Below are 27989 nucleotides of genomic sequence, written 5' to 3' on the forward strand. Positions count from 1 at the left end.
AATTTGCTGGTGAGTACATTTGGTGCTTATTTTTCCATTCTTGGGATACTTCACTTAATAGAATGTGTTCCAGCTCTATCCAGGAATATACAAGAGGTGCTATATCACCATTGTTTCTTATAGATGAATAGTACTCCATGGTATACATATACCACATTTTATTAATCCACTCATGTATTGATGAGCACTTCGGTTGTTTCCACATCTTTGCGGTTGTGAATTGTGCTGCTATAAACATTCGAGTGCAGGTGTCTTTTTCATAGAGTGACTTCTGTTCTTTTGGGTAGATGCCCAGTAATGTGATTGCTGGATCAAATGGTAGATCCACTTGTATCAGTTTAAGGTATCTCCATATTGCTTTCCACAGAGGCTGAACTAGTTTGCAGTCCCCACCAGCAATGTAGGAGAGTTCCTATCTCTCCACATCCATGCCAACATTTATTGTTTTGGAACTTGTTAATAAAGGCTATTCTCACTGGAGATATGTGATATCTCATTGTGGTTTTGATTTGCATTTCCGTGATGATTAGAGATGTTGAGCATTTTTTCATATGTTTGCTGGTCATTATTCTGTCTTTTTTGGGGCCTATGCTATTTGAATATACCAATTATCAGTGTCTCTTCAATGACAAAAAGCTGCATTTTTGTTTTCATGGAGCTATGAGCTAAATGTTTTCTGAACTTTACTTTTTCTGTTGTTTGTTTTTTATTGGTAAGTACGGTCTTGAAGTGAGATGATGGGTGTTATAAGTGATTTCCAAGCCACCCACATTCTAAGTCGCACTGTTACTTTGAAGTACCATTTTGTTTTTGTAAAATCTCCATGCCTTTCAAAGGTTCTTTCTCTGCTGCTTGGATTTTGTAGGGTTTTGTCCTCCTAGTGAGTTCTTACTCATTTGTTTTGTTAATTTGACCAAAACGTCCCCGATTAAATATTTATCACTTATATAGCCCAAGTAATACATAATTTTCAGAGACAAAAGAAATTACAAACGGAGAGAAAACAAAATTTAAATTACCTTTCATTCCGTAACCCAGTGATAGCCATTGTTAATGTTTTAGTGGCTAACTCTTCAGACTTTTCTCTGTGACCCATTATCTACAATTTAAATGCCTGCTGCTCATAGCGTAGTCATTACCAGTGTGGATCTGGAGACAGATAATATGAGATCACGAGCTGGCCCCACCGCTCACTAATTTGGTGTCTCAGGCAAGTTATTGACACTCTCATGTGTTTCCTCATCTGCAAAATGATAATTTTACTTTTCTTGTATGGTCGTTAGGATTCAGTGAATTATTTTAAATAAAGATTTTAGAATGTTATCTGCCACATATTAAGTGCTTAATATTATTATATACATATTAGAGATGGACTCTTGCTATGTTGCCCAGGCTGGAGTGCAGTGGCTATTCAGAGGAGTGGTCATAGCACTCTATAGCCTCGAACCCCTGGACTCAAGTGATCCTCCTTCTTCAGCCTCCTGAGTAGCTAGGACTACAGGTGTGTGCCACCATCCTGGCCTATATTTTTTCTTGGTAATATACTAGCTATATTTCTGTATCATTATATCTTCACTTATGATTCATGTCACAGTTTTAAATGAGAGAATTATAATAACATTATATAACAGAATTCTTTTAATCAGTTTCCTATGGTAGAATATTTAGGATGGTTTCAATTTTTCTAGCATTATTGGGAAAAACATACTCTTAAGTATTTATGTGGGAGAAATCCCTAGAAATTGGATTACTGTGTCAAATATATACCCAGTGTTACAGATTTTGCTATAAATTGCCAATGTTCTTTTTGTTATACTTTCTGGAAGTCTCTGAGTATCCCCTCCAATGATCCCCAACCTTTTTGGCACCAGGGTTTCATGGAAGACAATTTTTCCATGGATTGGGTGGGGTGAGGCAGAGCTCAGGCAGTGATGTGAGTGATGGGGAGTGGCTGTAAGTACAGATGAAGCTTCGCTCACTCACTTGCTGCTGTGCGGCCTGGATCCTAACAGGCCAGTACGGTCTGCGGTCCGGGCATTGGAGACTGTAGCCCCTACACCATTGACACCATTTGGCTTTATTATTTTTCTTAAGGATGTTTATTTAATAAGTGGATAAAGTTGTCAGATTTTAACACAAATTTCTTTTAGCTCTAGCCAAATAGGATGTTTAAAACTTTCATTTATTGAGCATTCTTTTTGCCTTTTGATGGGGGCGGTATCACCCACTTAAATCTCTTGTCCATTTCTTTATTGGCGGGTCACAATTTTCTCCTCCTTCTTTATCTCTGTTTCTCCCCCATCCTCCTTCCCCCCTTTCTCTCATCCTATTTCTCTCTCTAATGAAAATATATCCACTTTTTTCTTTGTTTCTATACCCTAAAACCAGACTTTGGCAGTCAGTGAGGAGACAAATTATATTTCACTCTTATTTCAGTTTAATTCTTTTTTTTTTTAATCTGTGATGTTACACATTTTAAGTGTTTATGACCATTAACATATTTCTTTTGAATGTCATCTTTGTTCATTTTTCATTCTTATCACTTTATAAAAGCTAGTTATTTAATAATAAATATTCGACCTTTATAATATAGGTCCCACATATTATATACTCTATCATATAATTTTATTTTCCTTTTTCGATGTAGAGAAAAATTTAATTTGCCTGATATTTTATGTATATATTTTTCTTTCATGTAACTCTACCCTTTGGTTTTATGCTTAGACAAAGTTTTCCAATCTGATATCATTTATTTAGTTAACAAATATTTTTTGCTCAGCTACTATCTGCTAGAAGCCTTCCCAGGTGCTGGAACTAAGCAGTTAAAAATCTTGTCCTCATGGAGCTTACATTCTAATGTAGAGAGACAGACAGCGAATAAAATAGTAAAAAATTGATATAATATTTTAGAAACTATAATGAGTGCTTTGGAGTGAAATGAAACAGGGAAGGATGATGTGAATGTTTACTTAGATTTTCTTCCATTTAATTTTACAATTTCATTTTTCAATTTTCATTCATTTATATATTATATTGGTGTAAGACCTGAGGTGTGGTTTAAACTCGTATCTAAATTTATTTATTGACTATGTTGTTCTTTTCTTGCATATCTGAAGTATCAATTTTAGGGCCCCCTAAATACTTGTACATTTGAGTCTGTTTTCTTTTTATTGTATTCCATTGATCTACCTCTATTATGATCTCAGCATATAACAATTTTTTTGTTGTTCTCTTATGTTATATTTTATTCTTTAATACTGCAGATTCTACCTCCTTATCATTGTTTTTCAATATTTTTTGGGCTATTCAGATCTGCTTATACTTGCAGATTAATTTTAGAATCATGTTGTCAAGTTCCAAATAAAATCACTTTGGAATTTTATTTAATAATATTAAATTTGTTGATTAATGTTTAAGGACTTAAAATCGATACAGTATTGAGTTGTCCCATCTAGGGACATGGCTTGTGTAACAATGTAGTTGGTTATCTTTATATTCCCCATCAATATGTTGTAAATATTTTTCATCTGGGTTGTGTGCGTTTCTCTCTAAAGTTATTTCAAGGTGTTTTACATTTCTGTTGCTATTGTGAATGTGAGAACCACATATTGTATTTTTAAGCTGGATATTATTGTCATCTAAGGAAGCTATTAGCTCGTAAATTTTTTATATATATCTATGTAATATATATTTTATATATAATATACATATATCCCAGCTTGTTTTATATATAATGTATATAAAAACTATATATATTTGTGAGTATGTGTATATACACACATATTATATACATAGTGCCTGTACTCTCTATTGAATGATTGTAATAAGTTTGCAGTGGCTTTTCTTGGATTTCTAAATGCTATTGTATGATCCACAAATAATGATAACAGATGCCTCTTCCTTCTTAATATTTATACAATATCGCTCCATCTTATATTTCACATTGCCTACAATTTCCAGGATGATGTTAAGTAAAAACTGAGACAATTTCCTTCTCTCGTTCTTGACTTCAATGAGAATTCCTCCATTGCATCATCGTTAATAAATATGATGGAGCAGACATTTCTTGATCACTTATTCTTTTCCTTGCTTTGCATTGTGCTAGGTGCTGGAACCAGGAGAACCTAACATTAAATGTTTTTATCACTTGCCTCTCATCTTTTGGTACTTTTGTGACATGCCTTTCCCCAAATGAGTTTTTTCCAGTTATTATTATTTTAAAATTCATGCTTTATTGTCCTGAGTTGTTCTTAAAGATTTTTTGTTTGTTTTTCATAAGAGGTAAATGAGGACTTGATTTCTTTGGTCCTTTTTTATAAGAGGATTTCTTTTTGGTTACTTTAACAAATGAGTTTCCACTTGTCTGAATATAAAATCCAGGGTTACAACTGTCTTTCATCAAAACTGCATACTTTATTTCATGGTTTCTGACACCCAGTACTGAGATAGAGGAGGTTGGGAGCAGTTCATTTTCTGTTTCTTTGTATGTGATCAGGGTCCCCACCTCTTGGGTAGAACTGAAAACAGCAAGGTGTCTACATGTGCTTTATTTTCACTTTTTCTTTCAGTAATAAATGAGTCTCTTCATTTTCCATTTTTTAGTTCCTGTTTTCCCTCACTCTTTCCCTTCCCCCCTCTCATGCAGAGAGGCCCACTAGCCTCTGGGTATAAATTCCACTTCTGTCCCCTGAGGTTATTACAGAGGAGATAACCCTCAGCAAGTGACTAACTTCTCAATGCCTCACTTTCCTCATCTGTAGATTTAGTATCAAGTGATACCTGCCTCATAGATAGTGACATGAGATTTAAATGTGATAATGCTGGTTGTAGCCATATTAATGCAAATGTATTTTATATGCCCTTTCTTCTGTGTTCTTCGGGATTTCTAGTTTATAATATCCATGACCATCATCAATGTATAATCTATAGAAACCACTATAAAAGCAATTTCTAAATAAAAGCAAATTTCTTTTTTCCATTTTTCTTTTGCAACCAAAAAGAGCTTCTTAAATTTGTTTTGCTCAACAAGGTGATGAAATTTCCTGTATTGTCAATTCAGCTCTCCACCACCTTTAATGTTTTAATTCCATAAATCATTTCTTTCTTTCCTTGAATTAATGCCTTAACTCTGTCAGCTTTCTCTTTTTTCCCCTCAGTAAATTGCCTCATTATTCCCTCCTATTTTACAGAGTCTGTGTTTTCTATGATTTCCTTGAGAGTGAAAAGCAGATGGTATCTAAAATTTCTTGAGCAATTTTTCTTGAAAATATGATCCTCCTCTGCTAGTTGTGTGCTATGTTTAAATCCTTTTTCCAAGTTACAAGTTCTTTTCATAAGCCTCCTGTGGTGGTGGAGGTGGTGTTTGTTCTCTTTTAAATTTATCCTTGAATGTGGACAGCCACATCTCAGCTTGTTATTTGCCCCTAAAATTGCACAACATTTTTCTAGGGGTTGGTCCGTTATGTCACTGGGATCCTTATCTTCACTCCTGTAAGATTGTTGTGTGATGAAGTGAGATAATGTGTTTAAGGAGATTAATTCACTGGCTAACACTTGATGTTGGTACTTAGTAATTGTTAGTTGCTATTATTGTTATTACAGCATCTTGTCAAACTGGAGAGGAGGATGAACTGGGTTGGCATCAGCAGGTCAAGGATGGGGACCCCACAAACTTAGGTGGGGTTCCCAGGGGCTTGGGACCAAAGCAGGTCTAGCTACTCCTTTTTCAAGTTTGTTAAAACTCCAGAGCTTGTGTCTGTTGGGTTGATTGCTAACATAAATGATGTCAGCATAAAAATAATCGGAATAAACTATCTCCTAATAAGATGAATATATTCAAAAGTAAAAACAGATTATAATTGAAGATGCAGAGCAGGGGGGGCTAAAAGGAAGCTTTTAATGGCAAAAAGAGAAGTTCACATGAGCTGCTTGGAAACAGAGTTCACTGGTTTCAAGGGCTCAAAGCCAGAGTTGGCATTGGTTCATTGGTGGAGATGCTGTCACTGGGCAGGTGATCTTTCTAAGACATCTTATCTGAACTGCTGCAGTCCTAAAGAAGGAATGTCTTGTGGGGTTATATTAGAAAGTCCCTGAGACAGTCTCTATCTCAGACATGCAAGCATGAGCTCTCCCCCCTGTAGTTTCCTGGTTTTAATTTGTTTGGGACTGAAAAAAAGTGATTTCACCTTGGTATCTGCAACTTTCACAGTGGGAGGAGTGAATCAGTCCTCCTTCTTGATGCTGCTGGCTCTTGAACTGGGGCTGTGCCCAACTTTGTTTCTCTGAGAAGGTCATTATGAAATTCTGTTTGATTTCCCTCAAATCACTCCTTGTCACCAATACTTTAAAGACAGGAAGTTGTTCATGGTAATTACACCCATGTACTTACCTCTGTAATGTACGCTGCGTACATCTCTCAAAGTATTGGCAAGTAGATGACACCCCTTTCTGAATTCAGCACAGAAACAAAGGTCTGCCATTTTGGTTTTTCTCTGGTCAGTTCATCTATGTATGTGAGTGTGTGTGTGTGTGTGTTTGTGTGTGTGTCTGCAATGCGGAATGACATTAGTCTAATTCGCACACCTTCATTTTTCATGCAAGTCCCCTACTCATGGAGTGCCAGCTCAGTGGCCATTCTCACTGCAAATTCTCTCCCAATACTCCAGTTAATGGTGGGAATCACATCTACCGAATCCCTGTGTCAGCTGTATGCACTTGTACTATGATAGTGATCACACTCAACTTTATTTGTTGGTCGTCTTCAGCTTCTATTAGCTTTTATAGAGTGGTGTTTGCTCTTACTCATTTTTTTTTGAATTGAACTTTTCATTTTGAAATAATGGCAAGTTCCCATACAGAGAGATGGCATGTATCCCTTATGGTAACATATTGCAAAACCACAGTGTAATATCACAACCAGGATATTGACATAGATACAGTCCTCTGATTTTACTCAGATGTTCCCAGTTTTACTTGTACTTATTCATGTCTGTATGCGTGTGCATGAATATTTAGTTCTGTGCAGTTCTCTCACATGCGTAGGTTCCTGAGTCTACCACCACAGTGAGGATACAGAAGAGTTTCTGTCATGTTGCCTTTTATAGCCACACCGACTTCCCTCCCAACAGCCCCACCCCAGTCTCATCTCCCGCAATTACTACTAAACTAGTCTCCATTTCTGTAATTTCGTCATTTCAAGGATGTTATATAGATGGTTTCATAAGGTATGCAGCCTTTTGATTTTATCTTTTTTACTCAATATAATTCCTTACTTTTCTAAGAAAATACCACACTTTTCCAGAATACTATTTTACATCTCCACTGGCAATATCTGAGTGACCCAGGTTTTCTGCAATCTCACCAGCATTGGAGTTGTCACTGTTTCCAGTATTAGCCACTCAGGTGTGCAATATCTTGTTGTGGCCTTAATTTGCCTTTCCCTAATATTTAACACTGTTGAACATCTCTCGTGTGCTTATTTGCCATCGGCGTAGCGTCTTCGGTGTGTTCATGTCTTGTGTATATTTTCTCTTTGGATTGTTTTATTTGTACTGTTGGGTTTTGAGAGTTCTTTATTCTATATACCAGTCTTTTATCAGATGTGATATTTGCAAGTGTTTTCTTCTAATCTGTTGCTTGTCTTTTTATCCTTTTATTAAAAGGGTCTTTTGGACAGTGAAAGTTTCTAATTTAGATGAGGTAGCAGTTACCAAAATTTTCTTTTATGAGTCATACTTTTAGTGTCAAGTCTAAAAATTCTTTTTTTTTTTTTTGAGACAGAGTCTCACTCTGTTGCTGTAGCGTCAGCCTAGCTCACAGCAACCTCAAACTCCTGGGCTCAAGCAATCTTCCTTCCTCAGCCTCCCAAGTAGCTGGGACTACAGGCATGTGCCACCATGCCCGGCTAATTTTTTCTATGTAAATGTTTAGTTGGCCAATTAATTTCTTTCTATTTTTAGTAGAGACGGAGTCTTGCTCTTGCTCAGGCTGGTTTCGAACTCCTGACCTCGAGCAATCCTCCTGCCTCTGCCTCCCAGAGTGCTAGAATTACAGGCGTGAGCCACCATGCTCAGCCTATAAATTCTTTTCTTAGCGTAGATCCTGAACATTTTCTTCTATTTTTATTCTAAAAATGTTATAATTGTATGTTTTACATTCAAGTACACAATCCATTTTGAGTTAACTTTTCCATAAGGCTTAATGTTTTAGTTTATGTTTATTTTTTTACCTATGCAAATTGTCCAATTGCCCAAACATCATTTATTGAAAAGACTGTGTTTTTCTCCTTTGAGTTGCTTTCACATTTTTGTCAAAAATATGTGCGAGTCTATACCCAGGTTCTGTTTTCTGTTCCATTGATTTATGTATTTATCCTTTTATCAATACCACACTATCTTTATTACTGTAGCTGTATAATAGGCCTTAAAGTAATGATTCCTCTCACTTTATTTTTTCTTTTTCAAGATTGTTTTAAACATTCTAGGGCCTGTGCTTTGCTATAAAAATTATAGAATATGTTTGTCTACTTCTAAAAAGCCTTGTGCAGCTTTTGGTAGGAATACATTAAATGTATAGATCAATTTGGGGAGACATTTTTAACTGGGTTGAATCTTCCAGTTCCTGAACGCAGTCTGTTTTCCTTTATTTAGCCTTTCTTTGATTACTTTTATTAGCATTTTTTGTAAGTTTCAGCCTACAGATCCCGTACATGTGTTAAGTATATAACTTCTTTCTTTCTTTCTTTCTTTCTTTCTTTCTTTCTTTCTTTCTTTCTTTCTTTCTTTCTTTCTTTCTTTCTTTCTTTCTTTCTTTCTTTCTTTCTCTCTCTCTCTCTGTTTCTTCTTTCTTTTTTTCCCTCCCTCCCTCCCTCCCTCCCTCCCTCCCTCCCTCCCTCCCTCCCTCCCTCCCTCCCTCCCTCCCTCCCTCCCTCCCTCCCTCCCTCCCTCCCTTCCTTCCTTCCTTCCTTCCTTCCTTCCTTCCTTCCTTCCTTCCTTCCTTCCTTCCTTCCTTCCTTCCTTCCTTTCTTTCCTTTCTTTCCTTTCCCAAGGTCTATCTGTTACCTGGGCTAGAGTGAAGTGGTGTGGTGTTATCATAGTGCACTGCAACCTCAAACTCCTGGTCTCGAGAGATCTTTCTGCCTCAGCTTTTCAAGTAGCTGGAACTATAGGTGTGCACTACCACACCCGGCTAATTTTTCTCTTTTTTGTGGAGATGAGGTCTTGCTATGTTGCTTAGGTTTATAATTATTTTCTTTGGAGTATTTATAAATGATGTTGTTATTAATTTGAGTGTCTGCATGCTCATTGTTAGTATACAGACATGCACTTGGTTTTTCTGTGCTTATTTTGTATTCTACAACCTTGCTGGATACATTTATTAGTTCTAGAACTTTTTTGGGGGTAGTAATATATGTCCACAGGCATGTCATCTGCAAATTGGGATAATTTTGTTTCTTCTTTCCCAATTTATATAACTTTTATATTTTCCCTTGCTTATTGCAGTGGCTAGCACATCTAGTACCATACTGAATAAGAGTGGTGAGAGTGGACATCCTGCCTTGTTTCTGATATTAGTGAGAAAACATATAGTGTTTCGCTGTTAAGTATGATGTTTGCTATATATTTTTTGTAGATTATCTTTCTTAGGATGATTTAGTTGGCCTGTGTTCTTAACTTGCTGAGAGTTATCATCATGAATGGTGTTGGATTTTATCAAATAGCTTTGTAGCATCAATTTCTTTTCATTAGATGATTGATATGATGGATTACATTGATTGAGTTTTGAATCAGCTTTGCATACCTGGAATAAATCCCAGTTGGTCATGGTATATAATCCTCTTTATTGTTTTATTTGCTAGTATTTCACTAAGGATTTTTGTATCTAGTTCGTGTGAAATATTGATCTGTATTTTCTTTTGTGTACTGTCTTTATCTACTTTTTATATCATGGTAATACTGACCCTAAAAAATGATTTGCAAAGGGATTTCTCATTTTCTATGTTTGGCAAGAGATAGTGTTGAACTGATGTTTATTCTTGCTGAAATGTTTGGTAGAATTCTCCAGTGAAATTATCTGGGTCTGGAGATTTCTTTTTGGGAGGACTTTTTAAATTATGAATTCAATGTCTTCATTGTTTATTGGACTATTCAAATTTTTTGTTTCACATTTGACTTTTGTTAGTTTGTGGTTTTTGAGGAATTGGTTGGTTTCTTCTAAGGTGTTGAATTTACAAATGTTTAGTTGTTTGTGGTATTTCTTTATTATCTTTTTAATGGCCCCAGGATCTGTGGTGATATCGATCCCTTGTTTTATTCCTGATATTGGTGACTTGTGTCTTCTCTTTTTATTTTTGTCAGTTTCACTAGAATTTTATAAAATTTATTGATTTTTTTTCAAAGAACCAGATTTTTGTTTCATTGATTTTCTCAGTTTTTTTTTTCTGTTTTCAATTTCATTGATTTCAGCTCTTATTTCTTCTGCTTGCTTTGGGTGTATTTTGTTCTTTTTTTTTTTTTTTTTTTTTAATATTAACGCACACTTTTCTTTTATTATATTAAAATCAGGCAATGGTCTGACAATAAAAAGGCTGCTTATGGAATACTGTTACGTTAAACTCTGCTTACAGGATGTTAAATCCTTAGAACTAAGGTTTTCCCCAGAAAAAGATGAATGGAAATCGCTTTTCAGACTTTTGACAGTTGCTGCTCAAAAGGTGGTTTTACACAAATACTAAATTAAAAAAAAAAAAAAACTTTAGTACACAATGAATTGCTTTTATTTTGGTATGCATCCACATTTCAGCGTTTAGTGGTCCTGAACAGAAAGTGGAAAAACGCAGCAATTTGCCAGGAAGTCAGCCTGCCAATTTCGGGGATCTGCTGTGCACACCCAGTTCTTTCTGGATCCCTGCTGAGGGTCGTGAGAAGCAGCAGCACCAAAACCAAAGTATGAACTGAATTCAAGGTTCTTTTTGTTCCAGTTGTCAGATTCCAAACTAGACCCCAATGGATTGCAAGGATGACCACATGAGAGCCCTGTTCAAAACTTCTTCAATGTTTAAAAGCAAAAGCAATTACAGGAAAATAAAACAATTCAGAGGGACCATGTGTGCTTAGGAGTGTCTTCATGTGGGCTTTCTCCAAGTTTAACCACCAAGGACTCTGAGAGCTGGCAGGTCTGAGTAACCCTGGTGACTGTTCTTTTCACCTTATCAAAACCTGAGCTAAAAACGCATTAGCTGATGATGACAGCAGAGGGTGGCAGGGCTGAGGACCCCAAATTTATTTCTCAGGCTGGTGGAGTGAATAAATGCGGTTCCAAAACTAAACGAGGGAGGTCAGAGACTCTGTCCAACCTTACCTGATGGCTTCTGGCCAAAGCAAGGAGTGTCATGTAAAGTGTTGGGTGATGACAGTGCAAAGAGGGACTTGAGGAGGAGGGAGAAGCAGCACCCCTCGATAAAGGTGGGGGAGAGAAGATATGGAGAGCCCTGAATTCCTCACCAAAGGCCAATCTCAGAGGGGAGCAGAGGGGTTACAATCTACGCTTTGGCCAAGGGCGGGAGTGGAGGAGAGGGGGGAGGGGACGATGGCTTGGAAGGGGGCATCATTTAAGACTTAAAGAAAGAAACCAGGGGTGCAGGCAAAGCACCCCGAACACCCAGCAGTAGTCCCACAGGCTGCGACCTGAAACCTTCACATCTCATCTACTCTAACAAGCCCCCGAGCTGGAGGGCTGTTGCAGGGAGGGATGGAGGCGGGGGAAGGGGAGAGAAGGCAGAGACCCCAGGCCATGTAATCAGCAGCAAGGTGATTGTGTGATGTGTCTTTTCACAGTCGAGTTAGATGTGCCCCACCAGTGATGATGGGAACCAATTTAAATATACTTTCTTGATCCCAGAAGTTCAACTACGTGGACAGTGGTTACACTTGACAGGATGATTTGTTATAGCACAACTTATATATTTCAAATGGACAAAAAATTAGTATCATTTACAGTATCTTAAGATAAACTGCCTTTGAATGGGAGCTTCCTTTCCAGTACTTTGAGGTCTACAAGACATATCTAGAAAATTTACTACTGTGGAAAATGAAGACTGCTTAAATCGAATAGGGGTAAGGGGAAGGGCCTGTGGTTTTTCCTTTTGATTAATTGCTGTAACACTGTCCTTCAGGTGGCTGAGGGAGTTTCATATTTTCTTTAGACATCATTAGGCGCCGAAGCTCTTGCAGGACAACTTTGATGCTATATGAATTCTGCCATTTTGCTAGCACTGATATGGCTCTTGGATCCACCACTCCATTAGAACTATTAACTCCATTCATATTAATTTTTGTTACAAATCTTACAAAGGGGGGTGCTTCTGGGTATTTAGGTCCACATTCTATTTTAAGGCTGTATATTCGGTTTTCATAAATTGTTCTTGGAGGCCCAATTATCATCCCTGTCCATCTTGTAAGTGTCATGTCTTCGTCATCTTCTAGACCCCAGCTAACTGTGCCATCTCCTACTCCTTTCTGGCCTTCTTCGAGTTCTTCCAACAGTCGGAAATTGCGAGGGACTTTTACTCCCGAGCCCGTGGTGGCTGCCATCTTGCGTCGCTGTCCTATTTTGTTCTTTTTGATCTAGTCTCTTGAGGTAGAAACTTAGATTATTGATTGGAGATCTTTCCTCTTTTTTTAAAGTAACTATTTGGTGCTGTAAATTTCCCTGTCAGCACTACTTTAGCTGCGTTTCACATCTTTTGATATGGTGTACTTTCGTTTTCATTTAGTTCTATATATTTAAAAAATTTTGAGATGTCCTCTTGGACCCATGAATTATTTAGAAGTATGGTATTTAATTTCTAAATGTTTAGAGGTTTTTCCCTTTTAGTGTGGTTCCACTGTGGTCAGAGAAGATAGTTTGTCTAATTTCAAATTTTTAAAATTTGTTGAAGTTTATTTTATGTCCCAAGGTATGATCTATGTTAGTGAATATTTTATGGTGCTTGAAAAAAAGTATATTTCTACTGTTGTTGAGGGAAGTGCTACATATATACCAACTAGATCCTGTGGGTTCATTGTGTTGTTCAGATCTTCTCTGTCTTTGCTGATTTCTGTCTAGTAGTTCTGTCATTTGCTGAAAGTAGGGTGTTGACACCCCCGGTTTCTCCTTTCAGCATTGTCAGTTTTTGCTTCATTCTTTTCAGGCTCTGTTGTTTGGTGAGTACACATTTAGAATCCTTCTTTTACTCATTTTTATAGTGCTAATGCAGTGCCTAGCATATAATATAGGCTTTCAGTAAATATTCCCTGAATGACTTAGCAAGTTAAAATTAAATAAGTACATAAATGAAAGATAGGAAAGATTTCACTTTCTCAAGCTGTGCTTTCCCCCCTGGTTGTATAAATTATGCATCATATAGTTTTCAATTAAATTTTCTTAGTTCCTCATTTATGTTTTTTAGCTTTGATTTGAACATTTTTAAGTTTGAGAAGGAACGAAACTTAGGAGAAAAAGCATGGACATTTGAGTGAGGCAGATTTGACTTTCGGTATCCGCTGTGTGAACAGATAATTTATCCTCTTTAATCTTCAGCTTCTTAGTTTGGAAAATGAAAATGATGGCAGTCTATTAATCAGGAAACTGTTGGTGGCAAGTGAAGAACTGAGGCTTAAATAACAACTAAAATTTTGGTTTATTTAACAGAAAATTTCAGAAGTAACCACAGTTGGCCCTTGAACAACATGGGTTTGAACTGCATGCGTCCGCTTATATGTGTATATATTTTTTTCAATAAAAGTTATGCTGAGTGTCCTGGCCTTTTCTGTCTCCCCTTCCATCTCCTCTACCTCTTTCACCTCTGCCACGCTGAGACAGCAAGACCAGCCCTTCTTTTTTGTCCTCTTCCTCAGCCTACTTAATGTGAAGATGACGAGCATGAAGACCTTTACTTTACAATGATCCACTTCCACTAAATAAATAGTAAATATATTTTCTCATCCTTATGATTTTCATAACAACATTTTCTTTTCTCTAGCTCACTTTGTTATAAGAATACAGTATATAATACATATGCAAAATATGTGTTAATTGACTGTGTTATTAGTTAGGCTTCTGGTCAATAGTAGGCTATTAGTAGTTAAGATTTTGGGGAATCAAAGGTTATAGGTGGGTTTTTTATAGCATGGGGTGTTGGCGCCCTAACCCCAGCATTGTTTAAGGCTCAACTGTAATTTTAGATGTGGCTTCATCTAATCCAGAGGCTTTCTTTGTCCACAGGGAATCTAGTTGTACTATTTCTCTGTCAGTGTTTAATTTTGTTCTTGCCTCAGTGCCAGTTTTATCCTCAGGGTGATTTTTACCTTAGTAGCAAAAATGACTTGCATTGTTCCAGACCTCACATATTCCCGCTTTCCCACCAGGGCTTGCATAGAAAGGGTGAGCATCTCTTTGTGTATCTCCCACAGGTGCTTCTTTCCCAGAAACATCCTGGGCATTTTCTGGCTTGTTATTGGCTTTCACTGAATCACATGAACTTCCCTGAACCAATCACCATGGCTAGTAAGACAGAACCAAGGGTTGTGTCAGTCCCAGTCAAACTGCTTGGCTGAGAACAGGTGTCTTTGTGGGTTTAAGTGGGAAATGGATTCAGGGGAGGCCAACAATACATGTCTGTTATAGTTGCTATTATTTCAAGGTTGTTTTCAGGGTCGGAAATATTTAATAATATACAGACGGTACCCTTGCTAGTGTCTGGCATTATTAGTCACATGTCAAATGACTTGATATCATAATGATGAATATTAATAGAGTTTAGTAATATTAGTGAATGTCCCTAGAAAGTTTTTAGAAGTATAATATTGTCAGGATGCCTGCAAGGTAAATTGAGATTTGAAAGAGTTTTTAGTTTTTGTTGTTGTTGTTTGTTTTTTTCTAGCAGAAATGACACTAACTTCTGAAGCTCAGGGCGATCTAATTCCAGCATACCCTTTTTTATTTAATAGTTTTATTTCAAACTATCAAGGAGATATAAGTGTTTTTGTTACATGGATGAATTGTATAATGTTGAAGGCAGGGCTTTTAGTTTGCCAGTCACTAAAATAGTGTACATTTTACCTGACATGTAAGTTTTTATACCTTACCCTCTTCCTACCCTCCCTGGTTCTTAGTTTCAAATGTCTTTTACATCTCTTATGACCATGTGTACCCATCATTTAGCTCCCAATTATTAGTGAGTACATGTGGTATCTGTTTTTCCATTCCTGAGAGACTTCACTTAGGATAATGTTCTCCAGTTCCATCCAAGTTGCTTCAGATGACATTAAATCATTTCTTTTTATGGCTGAGTGGTACTCCATGGTGTATATTTTTAAATGGCTGAATAGTATTCCATGATATATATGTACCACATTTTCTTTATCCAGTTATCAATTGGTGGGCACTTAGGTTGATTCCATATTATTATAGTTGTGAATTGTGCTGTGATAAACATTTGGGTCCAGGTGTCCTCAGACTAAAGCAGGATCCCTGTCCCTTGCCATAATACAAAAACTAACTCAAGAGGGATTAAAGATTTAAATGTAAGACCTAAAACCATAAAAATTCTAGAAGAGAGTATAGGTAAAGCTGTTCTGCATGCTGGCCTGGGCAAAGAATTATGAGTAAGGCCCCAAAGGCAAATATAGCAACAATAAGAAAGCAAGAAAGAAACAAATACCCCATAAAAAGTGGACAAAGACATGAACAGAATTTTTTCAAAAGAAGATAGACAAATGGCTGATAAACAAATGAAAAAAATCCTCAACATTACTAATCATCAGGGAAATGAAAATTAAAACCACAATGAGATACCCACCTTACCCTTATCAGAAGGACCATTATTTAAAAACCAAAAAACAATAGATGTTGGCATGGATATGATGAAAAGGGAATGCTTGTACACTCTTGGTGGGACTGTAAACTAGTACAACTGTTATGGAAAACAGTATGAAGATTATTCAAGGAACTAAAAAGTGGACCTACCATTTGATCCAGGAATCCACTGCTGAGCATCTAACTCCATCTTACTCTTAATCGATCTTTCTGTTTGTGTTCTCACCTCCTCCAGTCCATTGTCCATGTTGCCTCTAGGGTGGAACTCCTAACCTGTAAATCCAATCATATCACTCCCTTGCTCAACAGCCTCAGATGGCTGCCACCATCTACAGTACTATTTATCAGACTTTATTTCCCATTTCCCATAGGAATCACATGGAATATTATTAAAGTATAGATTTTGGTTTGGGCATTTGTAACAAGCTCTCAGGCTATGTTGAAGTTGCTGCTCTGAGGCTCACACTTGGAGAAGCTAAATTTATAGGACAAGGGACAAATACTCTCTGTGGCAAAGATGCTCAGTCATCTGACCTTACCTACATCCCTAGCCTCATCTCCCATCATGCCCCAGCCTGCACCACACACTATAGCTTTGCCTAAGTGCCCACAGGCTTTTAAATCTCATTGAACCTCTTCCATGTCCTTACTGCCTAGAAACTACATCTCCTGTCATCTCCCTTTTAAGTCTTACTATTGCCTAATAATCTTCTAATCTTTTGTTGGAAATTTTATTTTTATTTAACATGCCTTTCCAGGTTCAATTAAGAGCTCTTCATATAAATTTCTGTAGCTGCAGATGCTTTTTGTCTCTCCCTGCCTATAGAGATTTTATTTCCTTGATAATATAAAGAGGTGCTTTAAAAAATACTGGTAAGAACAGCAGAGGACCCATTTATTATGTGCTGGACACTGTGTTAAAGACTTTCCATGCATTATCCCATTCATTCTCATTTAATCCTCACACCTGCCCCGTAAGGTAGGTATTTCTTAGTGTTTTCATCAGGATTTCCACTTGCAAGGGACAGAGTCCAGAGACTCAGTTCAACTGACCTTTTAAAAAGAGAATTTTATTGGTTCCTGTAATTGAAAACTCCTGAGGGTAGGTATGGTTACATAGATGGCTCAACCCAGGGACTAGATAAACAGCATGCACAGTATCTCTATCTGACAAAGGGCTTGGGTCCAGAATATATAAAGAATGCTTACATATTCACAAGACAAATACACAAGCATGTTAAAATGGGCAGAAGGCTTGAGCAGATACTTCAAAACAAAGGTCCACAAATGGTCTACAAAGGTGGAGGAAAAGATGTTAAATATCATTAGTCATTAAAGAAAAGTAAATTAAAACCACAATGAGATACCATTCCACATCCACTAAAATGGCAAAAACAAACTAACCAAAAAATTGGAAAAGCGAGTTGTTAGGATGTGGATCACCTGGCTGGACCATTACATTGCTTGCTGGGGAAAGGGTCAAGTGGTGCAACCACTTTGGAGAACTGTTTGTTAATTTCTTATAAAGTTAAATATCCATTAATCTGATGACCCAGAAATCCCACTCCTAGGTATTTACCCAAGAGGAATGTAATCATGTGTCCACAAAAGGACTTGCAAACAAATGCTCATAGCAGCCGTATTCACAATAGCCCAAACCTGGAAACAACCCAAATATCCATCAACAAGAACAACTACAACAAGACAAACAACTGATAGTTACAACGATGTTGATGTAACTCAGAAACATTATGTTGAGCAAATGAAGTCAGACACAAAACGATGGTTGCGTATGATAGTATTAGTATTTATCTATGGTGATAGAAGCCAGAAGTAGTTGTCTCTGGGTGCAGGGAATTGGTCTGCCAGGGGCATTAAGGGAGTGATGGAAGTGTTCTGTACCTTATTTTCAGTGGAAATTACATGGACATACACTGTTGCCAAAACTCATCAAGCTAAACACTTAAGAACTATGAATTTTATTGTATGGGATCTATACTTCAATAAAAATAATTTTATTTTATTATTTAATTTTTTTTGAGACAGAGTCTTGCTTTGTTGCCCAGGCTAGAGTGAGTGCCATGGCGTCAGCCTAGCTCACAGCAACCTCAAACTCCTGGGCTCAAGCAATCCTGCTGCCTCAGCCTCCCGAGTAGCTGAGACTACAGGCATGTGCCACCACGCCCGGCTAATTTTTTCTCTATATATTAGTTGGCCAATTAATTTCTTTCTATTTATAGTAGAGACGGGGTCTCTCTCTTGCTCAGGCTGGTTTCCAACTCCTGAGCTCAAATGATCCGCCTGCCTGGGCCTCCCAGAGAGCTAGGATTATAGGCGTGAGCCACCGCGCCCGGCCAATAAAAATAATTTTAGAATACAATGGAAAATTAAACAAGAAAGAGAAGCACTTGGGGATAGGCAGAAATATCAGATGCTTTGTGCTGCCATTATGTCCATTTTATAGTAGGATAAGTTTGGCCAAATGTCTTGTACAAGTTCACATAGTAAATGGTAGAGCAAAAGCCCAACAGCAACCCATCAACCACTGCGTTACTCCATCTCTCAGGCATATTCTGCAAGATCTGGAGTATGGGGATAGCACAGTAAATGGTGGTAGAGTGGGTGAACACATTTGCAGTGATTACTAATAGAGTGGCACCTTGCTGAGATAATGGGACCACAAATTCAGGAAGTTATGAGAAATAGAAGGTGTATCTTCATGCTAGGGTTAGTGTAAGGGCTAGCCTTGGCACATCTATGCCAGGAATGGTTCATTTGTTCTGTGAGGGAGATGTGTCTGGAGAAGTTAGACTTTGCCAGATTGAACCTGATGGTGCATGGGCCACGGTGGCCATGCAGTGTCGTGTCTCTGTTCACGTGTGTGGTGTGCAAAAAGCAAGTCTGAACCAAGCAATCGCCTGTTTCACTGCTATAGAGTGGGAAATAGAAAACAGGAAGTTTGTCCTTCTGGGAAGATGGATATCCAGTCATTTTTCTAGGAGTTGTGTCATTTCTGATCTGATTAATATTATTCATCATTTGTGTCCAAAGGTAGAGGTAGTGGCAGAATTTCAGGACTTCAGGTAGAGGTAGGGTTAGGATTGTCTCTATTTATTTAGTAACAGTACCTGGAGGATCTCTACCACAGCCATCTTAACTGAGCACTCACTAGGAGCCAGTCCGTGCAAGCACTTTGCAAACATCTCTCATTTTATTCTCACAAAGGCCATATGGGGCAGGTTCTGTTACTAATCCTACTTCACAGTTGAGGAAAACAAGGCTGGAGAAGATTAAGTAACCTACTAAGGCCATGCCACTGGTAAAGGAAGGAGCTAAGACTTGGAGCTTTGAAATGAAATGCTTTTTGATATGATGAAGCTCTGACTCGGGGAGGTGGGCAAGGGCAATATAAGTAACCTTAACATTTGTACCCCCATAATACGCTGAAATAAAAAAAAAAAAAGATGGCCATGGTTTCAGAATATCAGTAGTTCCAGATTCCTGGATAGACTCGTATAGAGGTTGACAAACTTTTTCTGTAAAGGGCAGGTGGTAAATATTCTAGTTTTTGAGGGTCATACAACCTCTGTTGTAGCTACTCAGTTTTGCTGTTTTAGCGTAAAATACGTAAATGAATGAGTATGTTTGCGTTCCAGCAAAACTTTATTTACAAAAAGAGGTAGCCAGGCAGATTTGTCCCATGGGCTGTGGTTCGCTCACGGTGTCACTAAAGGATCAGATAACAAGATTTACTGTGCGCAGACGAGAGGAAGTGTAATGTGGCAGCCAAAAGCGTGGGCTGTGTATATAAGCCTTTGTTTTTTTTCTTTTGATGAAAATAGAATAATATTTTATAATCTGTTCTGCATCCTATTCTGTTATTATTTATCAGCATATAGAGGATATATTTTAAGTAAATAACTGCATTTATGCAGCCTCACTTTTATTGTCTACACTGGTGATTCATTATATGTGGATGAACCATCATTTACTTAGCTATACCTCTGTTGTTGGAGATCTAGATACAGTTTTGCTTGTTGAGGTTCACAATTACCTGTTTGTGATGTCATTTACTTAATACTTTTTTTTAAACATCAGACTGTGTGGTCCTCGAAGGCAGGAATTAGTGTGTACTGTTCAGCACACGCCTGAAACTTGGGCCTCCTAAAACCCTTGCCCTGACATTAGACATCAGTCTACTTCTCCCAGCCAAAGTTTCTTCACCAGTAAATGTGGATCTAGATGGAGTGGCGTGAGGGACACAGAACCTAATGTTTGTAAACGATTTTGGAAACAGCAAAGCAAACCCTCTATGCTGTGGACTGAATGTTTGTGTCCACTTCCTGCCCCATTCATATGTTGTTACCTAATTCCCAGTGTGATAGTGTCAGGAGGTGGGGCCCTTAGGAGGTGATTAGATCCCTTAGGAGGTGATTAGATCGTGAGAGTGGAGCCCTCGTGAGCTGGGTTAGTGCCTTTGTAAGGGGCTGAAAGGACCAGGGTTCTTCCCTTCCACCAGGTGAGGACACAGCTAAAAGGCACCATCTTTAAACCCTAAAGTGGGCCCACACCAGACACCAAATCTGCCAGCACCTTGATCTTGGGCTCCCTAGCTTCCAGAACTGTGAGCAATAAATATCTGTTGTTCAAAAGCTACTCAGTTTACCGTATTTTTATAGCAGCACAAATAACACTAGGCCACTGTACAAGTCTAAAGTGTCACTAAGGTGGCAAAACATCTTTTTTGGGCTTAATATGTCATTTATTTTCTTGCTGGGCAAGGAGAGCACACTCATTTCCCATGAGATATGTCAGTTCTATAGCCAGAGACAGGAGTAAACAGTGCTTCTCTGAAGGTCTTTGATAAAGAATTGAGAACATTAGAAAATAAAAGCAAGTGGGAAAAGAAACCATCTGGGTGTCTGCATTTAGTCACCATGTAACACTGTAAAAAGCTCTTAATATCATGTTTGATCATTCAGTTCAATCTCAATTTCTTTCTATTTTCATTCCTACTTTGTTCTTTCACATCCAGAGATGTTCTTAGTAGCAGTGATACCAGAAGACGTGGGGGGGGGTGGGTATAGATTCAGAGGTGGGACAGAGAGGATAGAGCTCAAGCTTCCTGTGAGAAAGTATATTTCAAAGAACTGTGAAGGGTGTGAACTTGCCAGGCACATAGATTGGGGTCCCATGTAGGACTCCGGATTCTGTAGAGCCTGCACAGGAGTCAGGGAAACTGAGGCAGAAGAGAAAGGAAATCAGAAAGGATTTTCCCAGGGTCACCTGATTTCTAGCTCTTGGCTAGACATACCATCAGCCTCTTCCTAGGAATGCTGGGCTTGAAAAACATGGTAGTTTGGATCCATTGGTAGGGGCCTTAGAGCCTGCAACCTTAAAAGGCTGGAAAGAACTAGAATAGATACACGCACTCACACATACAATATATTACACACAAAGGTTTTCCTTTCATCAACTCACTGCAGTCTGTGCCTTCACCCTCCTAGGACATTCAAGGCAAGTTTCCCCAGGTGACATCCCAAACCACAAAGGGTCATGATCCCACCACAGCCCTGTGCAGTTTCTTTTGACACATGACTGGTCTGCAGAGAGGCAGCTTTCCACAGATGAAAAGTGCTAAGAGATCATAGATTTCCCCCTGGAAGTCTTGTGCCATTCTTCCCTAATTCAGTGGGATTGTCAGATTTGCTGCTGTCTGCAAAAATGGGGGGCCATTTGTTTTGTGCTGGTGGTTCTACAGTCATTAATCCATGGAATTCAGCAATTGTTCACAGCACTGTGGTCCTACGTGAAATTTCAACTCCACTAGACAGGTGCTGGGGGATGCTCTGGAAGGAAGTGCTTTGTCATTCCTAAGACAATAGCTCCTTAGTATTGGGAGAGATGTTTTTCAGTCACACTATGGGTTGGCCTTTTGTAGGAGAATAGAGAGGCAGAGGGATTTGACATTCATTGGTGTGTCTGATCCTGGCCAGGAACTCTGACAAAATGCCCTTTGAAAGAGAAGTATTTAAAGTATTTTCCTTCTCTTCTGAATGCTTAGGTCCCTAGAAATGTACCATTCTCCCATTATACCAGCTCATGGTGATTCTTATGTCACATGCAGACGGAGAGATGGTCAAGGCCCTGAGTCTGACTGACGGACAGTTGCTTACTGACCACCTGTGTCATCTCTCACCCATTGATTGATTACTCACCTGTCTGCATGGGGGCTCCAAAGAAGGTAAACCTGAGTTCAAATGCCGTTTTGCTACTTCTCAGCTGAAGGAACTTGGGCAAGTTAGGACACCTCTTTGACTTTGTTCCTTGTTTGTGTGACATGGATATTTTTTACTGTTTTTTTAAATTCATTTTTCTGCCTGATGATTGGTCCTTAGGACCAATTCAAATGAGCGAAATTGACAAATGAAGAGTTTACACATTTTAGGGTTTTGATACATGTTGTCTTTTTGTTCCCCAGAAAGCTCCTACCAAGGTACAGACATACTAGCAGATTTAAACATTAAAATTCACACCTTTGGATTTTTTAGTGATGCTAAGTCTGTTATTACCTATCTGATTATGACATTTGTATTGTAGGAGGCCTTGTATCATGGGGGGGGCTCTACTCATGTCCTTTGCTCATTTTTTCTAAGGTGTTTTCATCTTACTGAGTTATAAGAACTTTTGGTGTAGTAATGCTCTTAGTTCTGTACCTGTTTGAGATGTTGCAAGCAATTTTTCCTCTACTGTCATTTTCTTTTTAAAGCTATTTATTATTTTATAGATTTTTAAAATTTGTAGTGATCAAATCTATCAATCTTTTCAATATGCTTTCTTTCTTTGTAAGTGCTCTCGGAAAAGGCTCTCTCACTTCTTGGTAGTCACAGCTGAGGAGCTTTGCATATTGCAGATTTCTCCTCTGGTTTGATGAATTGGATGCCTTATAACTGGCTTTCTGGGTCTGCTTGTCTTGTTTTTCATTCTCCTAGATATGTCTAGGTCCTGGAGGTTCTGTAGGTGAGGGACTATTCTGGGAAGCCCATTGTCTTAGTCTGTTTGGGCTTCTATAACAAAACACATAAACTAGGTGGCTTGTAAACAACAGAAATGTATTTCTCACAATTCTGGAGGCTCGCAAGTGCAAGGTCAAGGTGCCAGCAAATTTGGTATCTCGTGAGGGCTGGCTTTTCACTCTTTTCTCTGATAGTGGAAGGGGTGAGGGATCTCTCTGGAGCCTCTTTTATTTATTTATTTATTTTGGAGTCTCTTTTATAAGAGCATTAATCCCATTTATGAGGGCTCTACCTCCATGACCTAATCACCTCCCAAAGGCTCCACCTCTTAGTACCATCACCTTGGGGGTGATAATTTCAACATGTGCATTTGGGGAGGAGGACGTAAACATTCAGTCATACCATAGCTACTGCTAGACTTTCTTTTTGGGGGATGACCTCTTGGCCTTTTGATGGACTTGCCAGTTGTGACAAACAAAAATATTTCCAGACTTTCCCAAATGTCCCCTAGGGTGGTGTGGAAACAAAGTTGCCCTCTGCTGAGAACCAGTTAGGGAGGTCCCTCCAGGTCCCCTGTAGTATTTCCAGCACTTGTTCCTCCATGTGGGGGGTGGTGGTGGGTTAGAGGGAGAAGCTGAGTGGATAGATAGGATCCCCCAGAACTACTTTTAATAACAGCATGCTGCTTTCTTAGAAAGGGACTTGCAATTCAGGCTCCAGTTTCTTTACAGTTGGTTTTGTCCCTGCTATGTTTAGGAAGTCTTCCTAGAAATTTGTGCCAAATGGCGATATGCATGCCATTCCAGGGAGCAGATTTCTTTAGCCCAGGAAATTCTTTCTATTCAAGGATACTCTTCCACATGTTATTTTCTGCTTCACGATTTCCATCAGGGCTTAGGCTCCTGAAATACAAAAATCTAAATGTCTCAAAGACAAAAGCAAGAGAAAGACTTGTTTCTCTCTGTTTTTGCTGTCTCTTTCTTGACATAACGACTGCTTGTCGGTCTAAAAGGAGGAAGAGCCACAGGTAAAAGGGATGGCAGGGATGAGCTATGTAGTTCATTACACAACTCGTCCCCATCTTAATTTTCCTTTAATCATTTAAGATGATGTATTATTTATTGGACTTACAAGACTTTCAGGAAGTCTTCTCCAGGGCCACCATTTTTATGTTTACTTATTTTTGCCTTTCATTTTAATTTAAGTCAGAAAATAATGAAATTTACATACAGTCTAAAAACAGTAGAACACTTGAGTGAAATGATATGAAGTCTATTGAGGGTGGGAGGACAAGCGTGGACTGAGCAAACATTGTGCCTGGCAGCAAGTGTGCATCACTTGGTGTTGTCTTGGCAGCTCTGGGAGAAACAAGGCTGAGTGTGGGTGCAGCTCACTGAGCTTGGGCTTAGAGGGCCCCATTCCAGCCACATGTCTCTGCAGGGAAGGTACAAAATTAGAGAGGCCTCCTGATGAGGTGGCCTGGCTCAGAAAGACTCAGGACACTTACTGGGAGAACCAAGGCCTGGCTTGGATACTCTATGAGCAAATCCAATCCTTACATGCCCTATCTGTGGCATAGGACATGAATAGATGTCCATAAATAGATGCCCCCTGAATAGAGCCAGATGTGGGACATTGCCAGCATAGTGCCCTTCCAGTTGCCACATGAGGCTCTTGTGTGCACATTTTGCTGTTTATTTTCCAGGCTTTAAGGGACCAGTGGTACAATGTACTGAAGGCTTTGGTCTCTTTTGGCATGGAGATGACTGCCCGGTCATACATGGTGCCCAAGTGGCCATCAGTTCTGCACTTGCTCCTTCTGTTTGATGTTTCACATGTGGATGAGTGTTATGTGCTGAGCTGTCTCCCAAAAAGATTTGTTGAAGTCCTAACCCCTAGAACCTGTGGGCCTTCTTTGGAAATAGGGTCTTTGCAGATGCAATCAAGTGAAGATGAAATCATACTGCATTAGGATGGGTGCTAATACAATATTGGTATCATTATAAGAAGAGGGAAATTTGGACACATACACACACAGACTAATGCTATGTGAAGACACAAAGGCAGAAGGGGCGCACAGGGTGAATGCCATGTGTCAATGGAGGCAGAGATTATAGTGATGCATCTATAAGCCAGGGATTGCCAGAAACTGCCAGAAGTTAGGAGGAGACAAGGAAGGCCCCTCCACTAGAGCCTTCAGAGGATGACCCTGCTGACACCTTGATTTTGTACTTCTAGCTTCCAAAACAGTGAGAGAATAAGTTTCTGTTGGTAAGATACTGAGGTAAGTAGATAAGTAGGTAAGTCTGTAGGTGAGTCACCAGTTTGTGGTGCTTGGTTGCGGCAGGCCTGGAAATCTAATACACTGAAGTTCTCCTGGTTGCGCTAGTGCAATGGCTTGTGATGGCAATGGAGTAGACTCCATGTCCTACTGCCGAACTTCTGTAGGATACAGAAGCAGTTGAGGGTCCGAGGGTCTTATATTTTGATTGTCTGGTAGGAGCCACTGTACATACTGCTGTGGGCCCCCGCTAGGTCCTGAGACTACTGCTGGAGGCCGTTAAAATCCTTCAGCTCCACGTGAAGCTGATAACCCAGAACTTTTTGCCTTTAGGAAGCCACTCAAGAGCATTGTGTGCAGACACACTGGTGCTTCCAGTGTGAAGCACTGGTGCAGACCAGTGTGAAAATGAGACTGTCATGAGTGTTCACCTTCTTTAGGTTCTAGACATCCTGGATGATAATGGTATAGTCTGCAGGGCCACTCTAGAGTTTGGTCTCTGGATGCAGAGCTCTGGCACGATGCTGCCATTTTTTCTAGTGCATTCTGCCACCTGTAGGTGCTAAATCAGTTTCATACTTTGATGTTTTAGAAGGGTCTCTAAAGAGTAGGCCTCTTATGGAATAGTGGTAACAGATGATGTCTTGATACTTCACCAAAAGTCCTTTGCCCTTTAAAATCTTTAGCGTCTTAGGAGGGAGTAGTGGAGAGAAAGAAGCAAGTGAAGATAAGACAGGTAAGATTGTAGGCATGGGGGTCAGCAGTTGAAGGTGTTTTTTTCCTGTTTGGAGTGTGAAGTAGAGTTAAGATCACCATTGAGAGGACTGGGAAGTAGAGTGGAGGTCATTTCGAGATTTGAAGAGATTGGAAAAGATTAGAAAGTATCATTGAGGAGAGTGGAAATGGAAGTTGTCTAGAGCATGGTACAGTATTCCTAGGCAATGCCATGGGTCCAGTTAGGGTTGCTGATCATAAATGTGTAGTGAAATCATTTTGCCTGGTTGTGTAGCTTTTCTCCAGCAATGTTCAGATGCTCAGGTGAACGTATGGTGTATTAATTTGCCAGGGCTGCCATAACAAAGTACCACAGATTGTGGGGTTTAAATGACAGAAATTTATTTTCTGACAGTTCTGGAGGCTAGAAGTTCAAAGTCAAGGTGTGATCAGGGTTGGTTTCTTCTGAGGGCTTCTCTCCTTGGCTTATAGAAGACCATCTGCTCTTGTCCTCACGTGGTCTTTCCTTTGTGCATGTCTGTGTCCTAATCTCTTCTAATAAAGACACCAATCATATTGGCTTAGGACCTTCCCCAATTACCTCATGTAACCTTGGTTACCTCTTTAAAAACCCTATCTTCAAATACAGTCACATCTTGAGGTACTAGAGATTAGGAAGTCAATATATGAATTTGCGGGGAACAGACACAATGGAGCTTATGACACACAAAAATAGGAGATGACATGGTTCATTTTGGGCTACAGTTTTTCCCTTGTGGGTGTAGTGAAATGAGAAAGGGGTAGGGTGGAAAGTATGTTGTCAAGGATATTGTAAAAATAAGGACCATGGACCAAATGCACATACAGAGGGGGTCACTAAAGGAGAGGGAAGATAGCATAGGAGCCAGTGACAAAATGTCCTGGTGAGATCATAAAAGTCATTGAATAGGCAAGTTGGAGGGATAGGATGATCCCTGGCTGAAGGATGGGGTGATATTATTAGTGATTTCAGGGGTGATTTTAATAGCTTCTATGGTACATAATTTCCATGAGTGGATTTATCTCTTTATAAAACACAGACATGTCTGCCCTTTTCAAGCCTTCCAGAATGTGCCATTTTCAAGACAGTGATGATCCACAGTGTTACCTCCAACCTTAGAGAAAAGCTGCATTCATTGGTGTGCCTTTATTTGCAAGTAACAGAAGATCATTCAAACTCAGCTATGAAAAAGAAAACGAAAGGGAACTTTATTATGTGGATTCAGAGATATAAAAGGGAACTTAATAAGAAAGAGAGCCAGACTTCTCAAGAGGCTAGAACCAGAAATTGGAAACCCAGGAGGGAGAAGACACCAGAACCAATAATCAGAAAGCCAGTGGGGTTTAATGTAGCTACTCTCTCAGACTCATTCTTGGAGCCACACAGTGCTGCAAACTGGTTTTCTTCCTGCCCTGGCAAGTATGGGAACAACCCCATATAGTCTTGGACTTTGCATGTCCTCTGTTCAAGCAGTAAGCATAGGGCGACCACCACCTGTACCTGGTCCCACACCTGCAGGTGTCCACTACATATGCAGACAAGACCCAGGTGGAGCTCGGGGGGCCACGGCATTTACTGACAGGTCAGAATAAACCGTAGTTCCCCAAATCCCTTTGAAGATTTTTATGTCTTTTAAACTTACTGTTTATTATCAATGTAATAAACAATAAAAATGTAGTCCTCACAAAAAAAGCAAGCTTTTGGTTTCTACCATGGTGAAACTCATTTACTGGAGGAAGTGGTCAAATATAAAGTACCAAAAAGGTCTTAGAATAAAAATTACTGATGATGCTACATTGAGCATATTCTGATTTCTCCCTTATAATAAACAATGTTAACATTTTTAAACTGATCTGCAGGACTCTCTTTCAAGAGTAAATCCATCTTACTATGTTCCAGATTGATCTGTGAGTTGTATCTCATTTAGTCTTCGTGACACGCATCTGTGAAATTATCATTAGCAGGTGAGGAAAGTGGTCGCAACTAGGGAGCTAGCAATCAGCAGAGCTGGCATTTAAATTAAGAAATACGTTAGTGGATTAATAAAATGTGGTATATGTATAAAATATATGTATATAATAAA

General features: G+C 39.0%; 2 protein-coding genes across 2 annotated transcripts in view; one reads left to right on the forward strand and one right to left on the reverse strand.

Annotated features, from left to right (window-relative positions):
- HS3ST4 (heparan sulfate-glucosamine 3-sulfotransferase 4) overlaps positions 1-27989 on the forward strand; it is a 373124-nt gene that overhangs the window by 94849 nt on the left and 250286 nt on the right. The gene's annotated exons all lie outside the window — the stretch shown is intronic.
- On the reverse strand, positions 11940-12598 carry LOC142862427 (ubiquitin-conjugating enzyme E2 variant 1). The gene has a single exon (XM_075995193.1). The coding sequence runs from the start codon at positions 12588-12590 to the stop codon at positions 12147-12149; it is 444 nt and encodes a 147-aa protein (XP_075851308.1). The 5' UTR covers positions 12591-12598; the 3' UTR covers positions 11940-12146.

This window comes from Microcebus murinus, chromosome 19 (genome assembly GCF_040939455.1).
Source record: "Microcebus murinus isolate Inina chromosome 19, M.murinus_Inina_mat1.0, whole genome shotgun sequence".
In the NCBI taxonomy this organism is placed as follows: domain Eukaryota; kingdom Metazoa; phylum Chordata; class Mammalia; order Primates; family Cheirogaleidae; genus Microcebus; species Microcebus murinus.

Coding starts and splice junctions, on each gene's coding strand:
- LOC142862427 (XM_075995193.1), bottom strand. CDS start 12,590: ATGGCAGCCACCACGGGCTCGGGAGTAAAAGTCCCTCGCAATTTCCGA.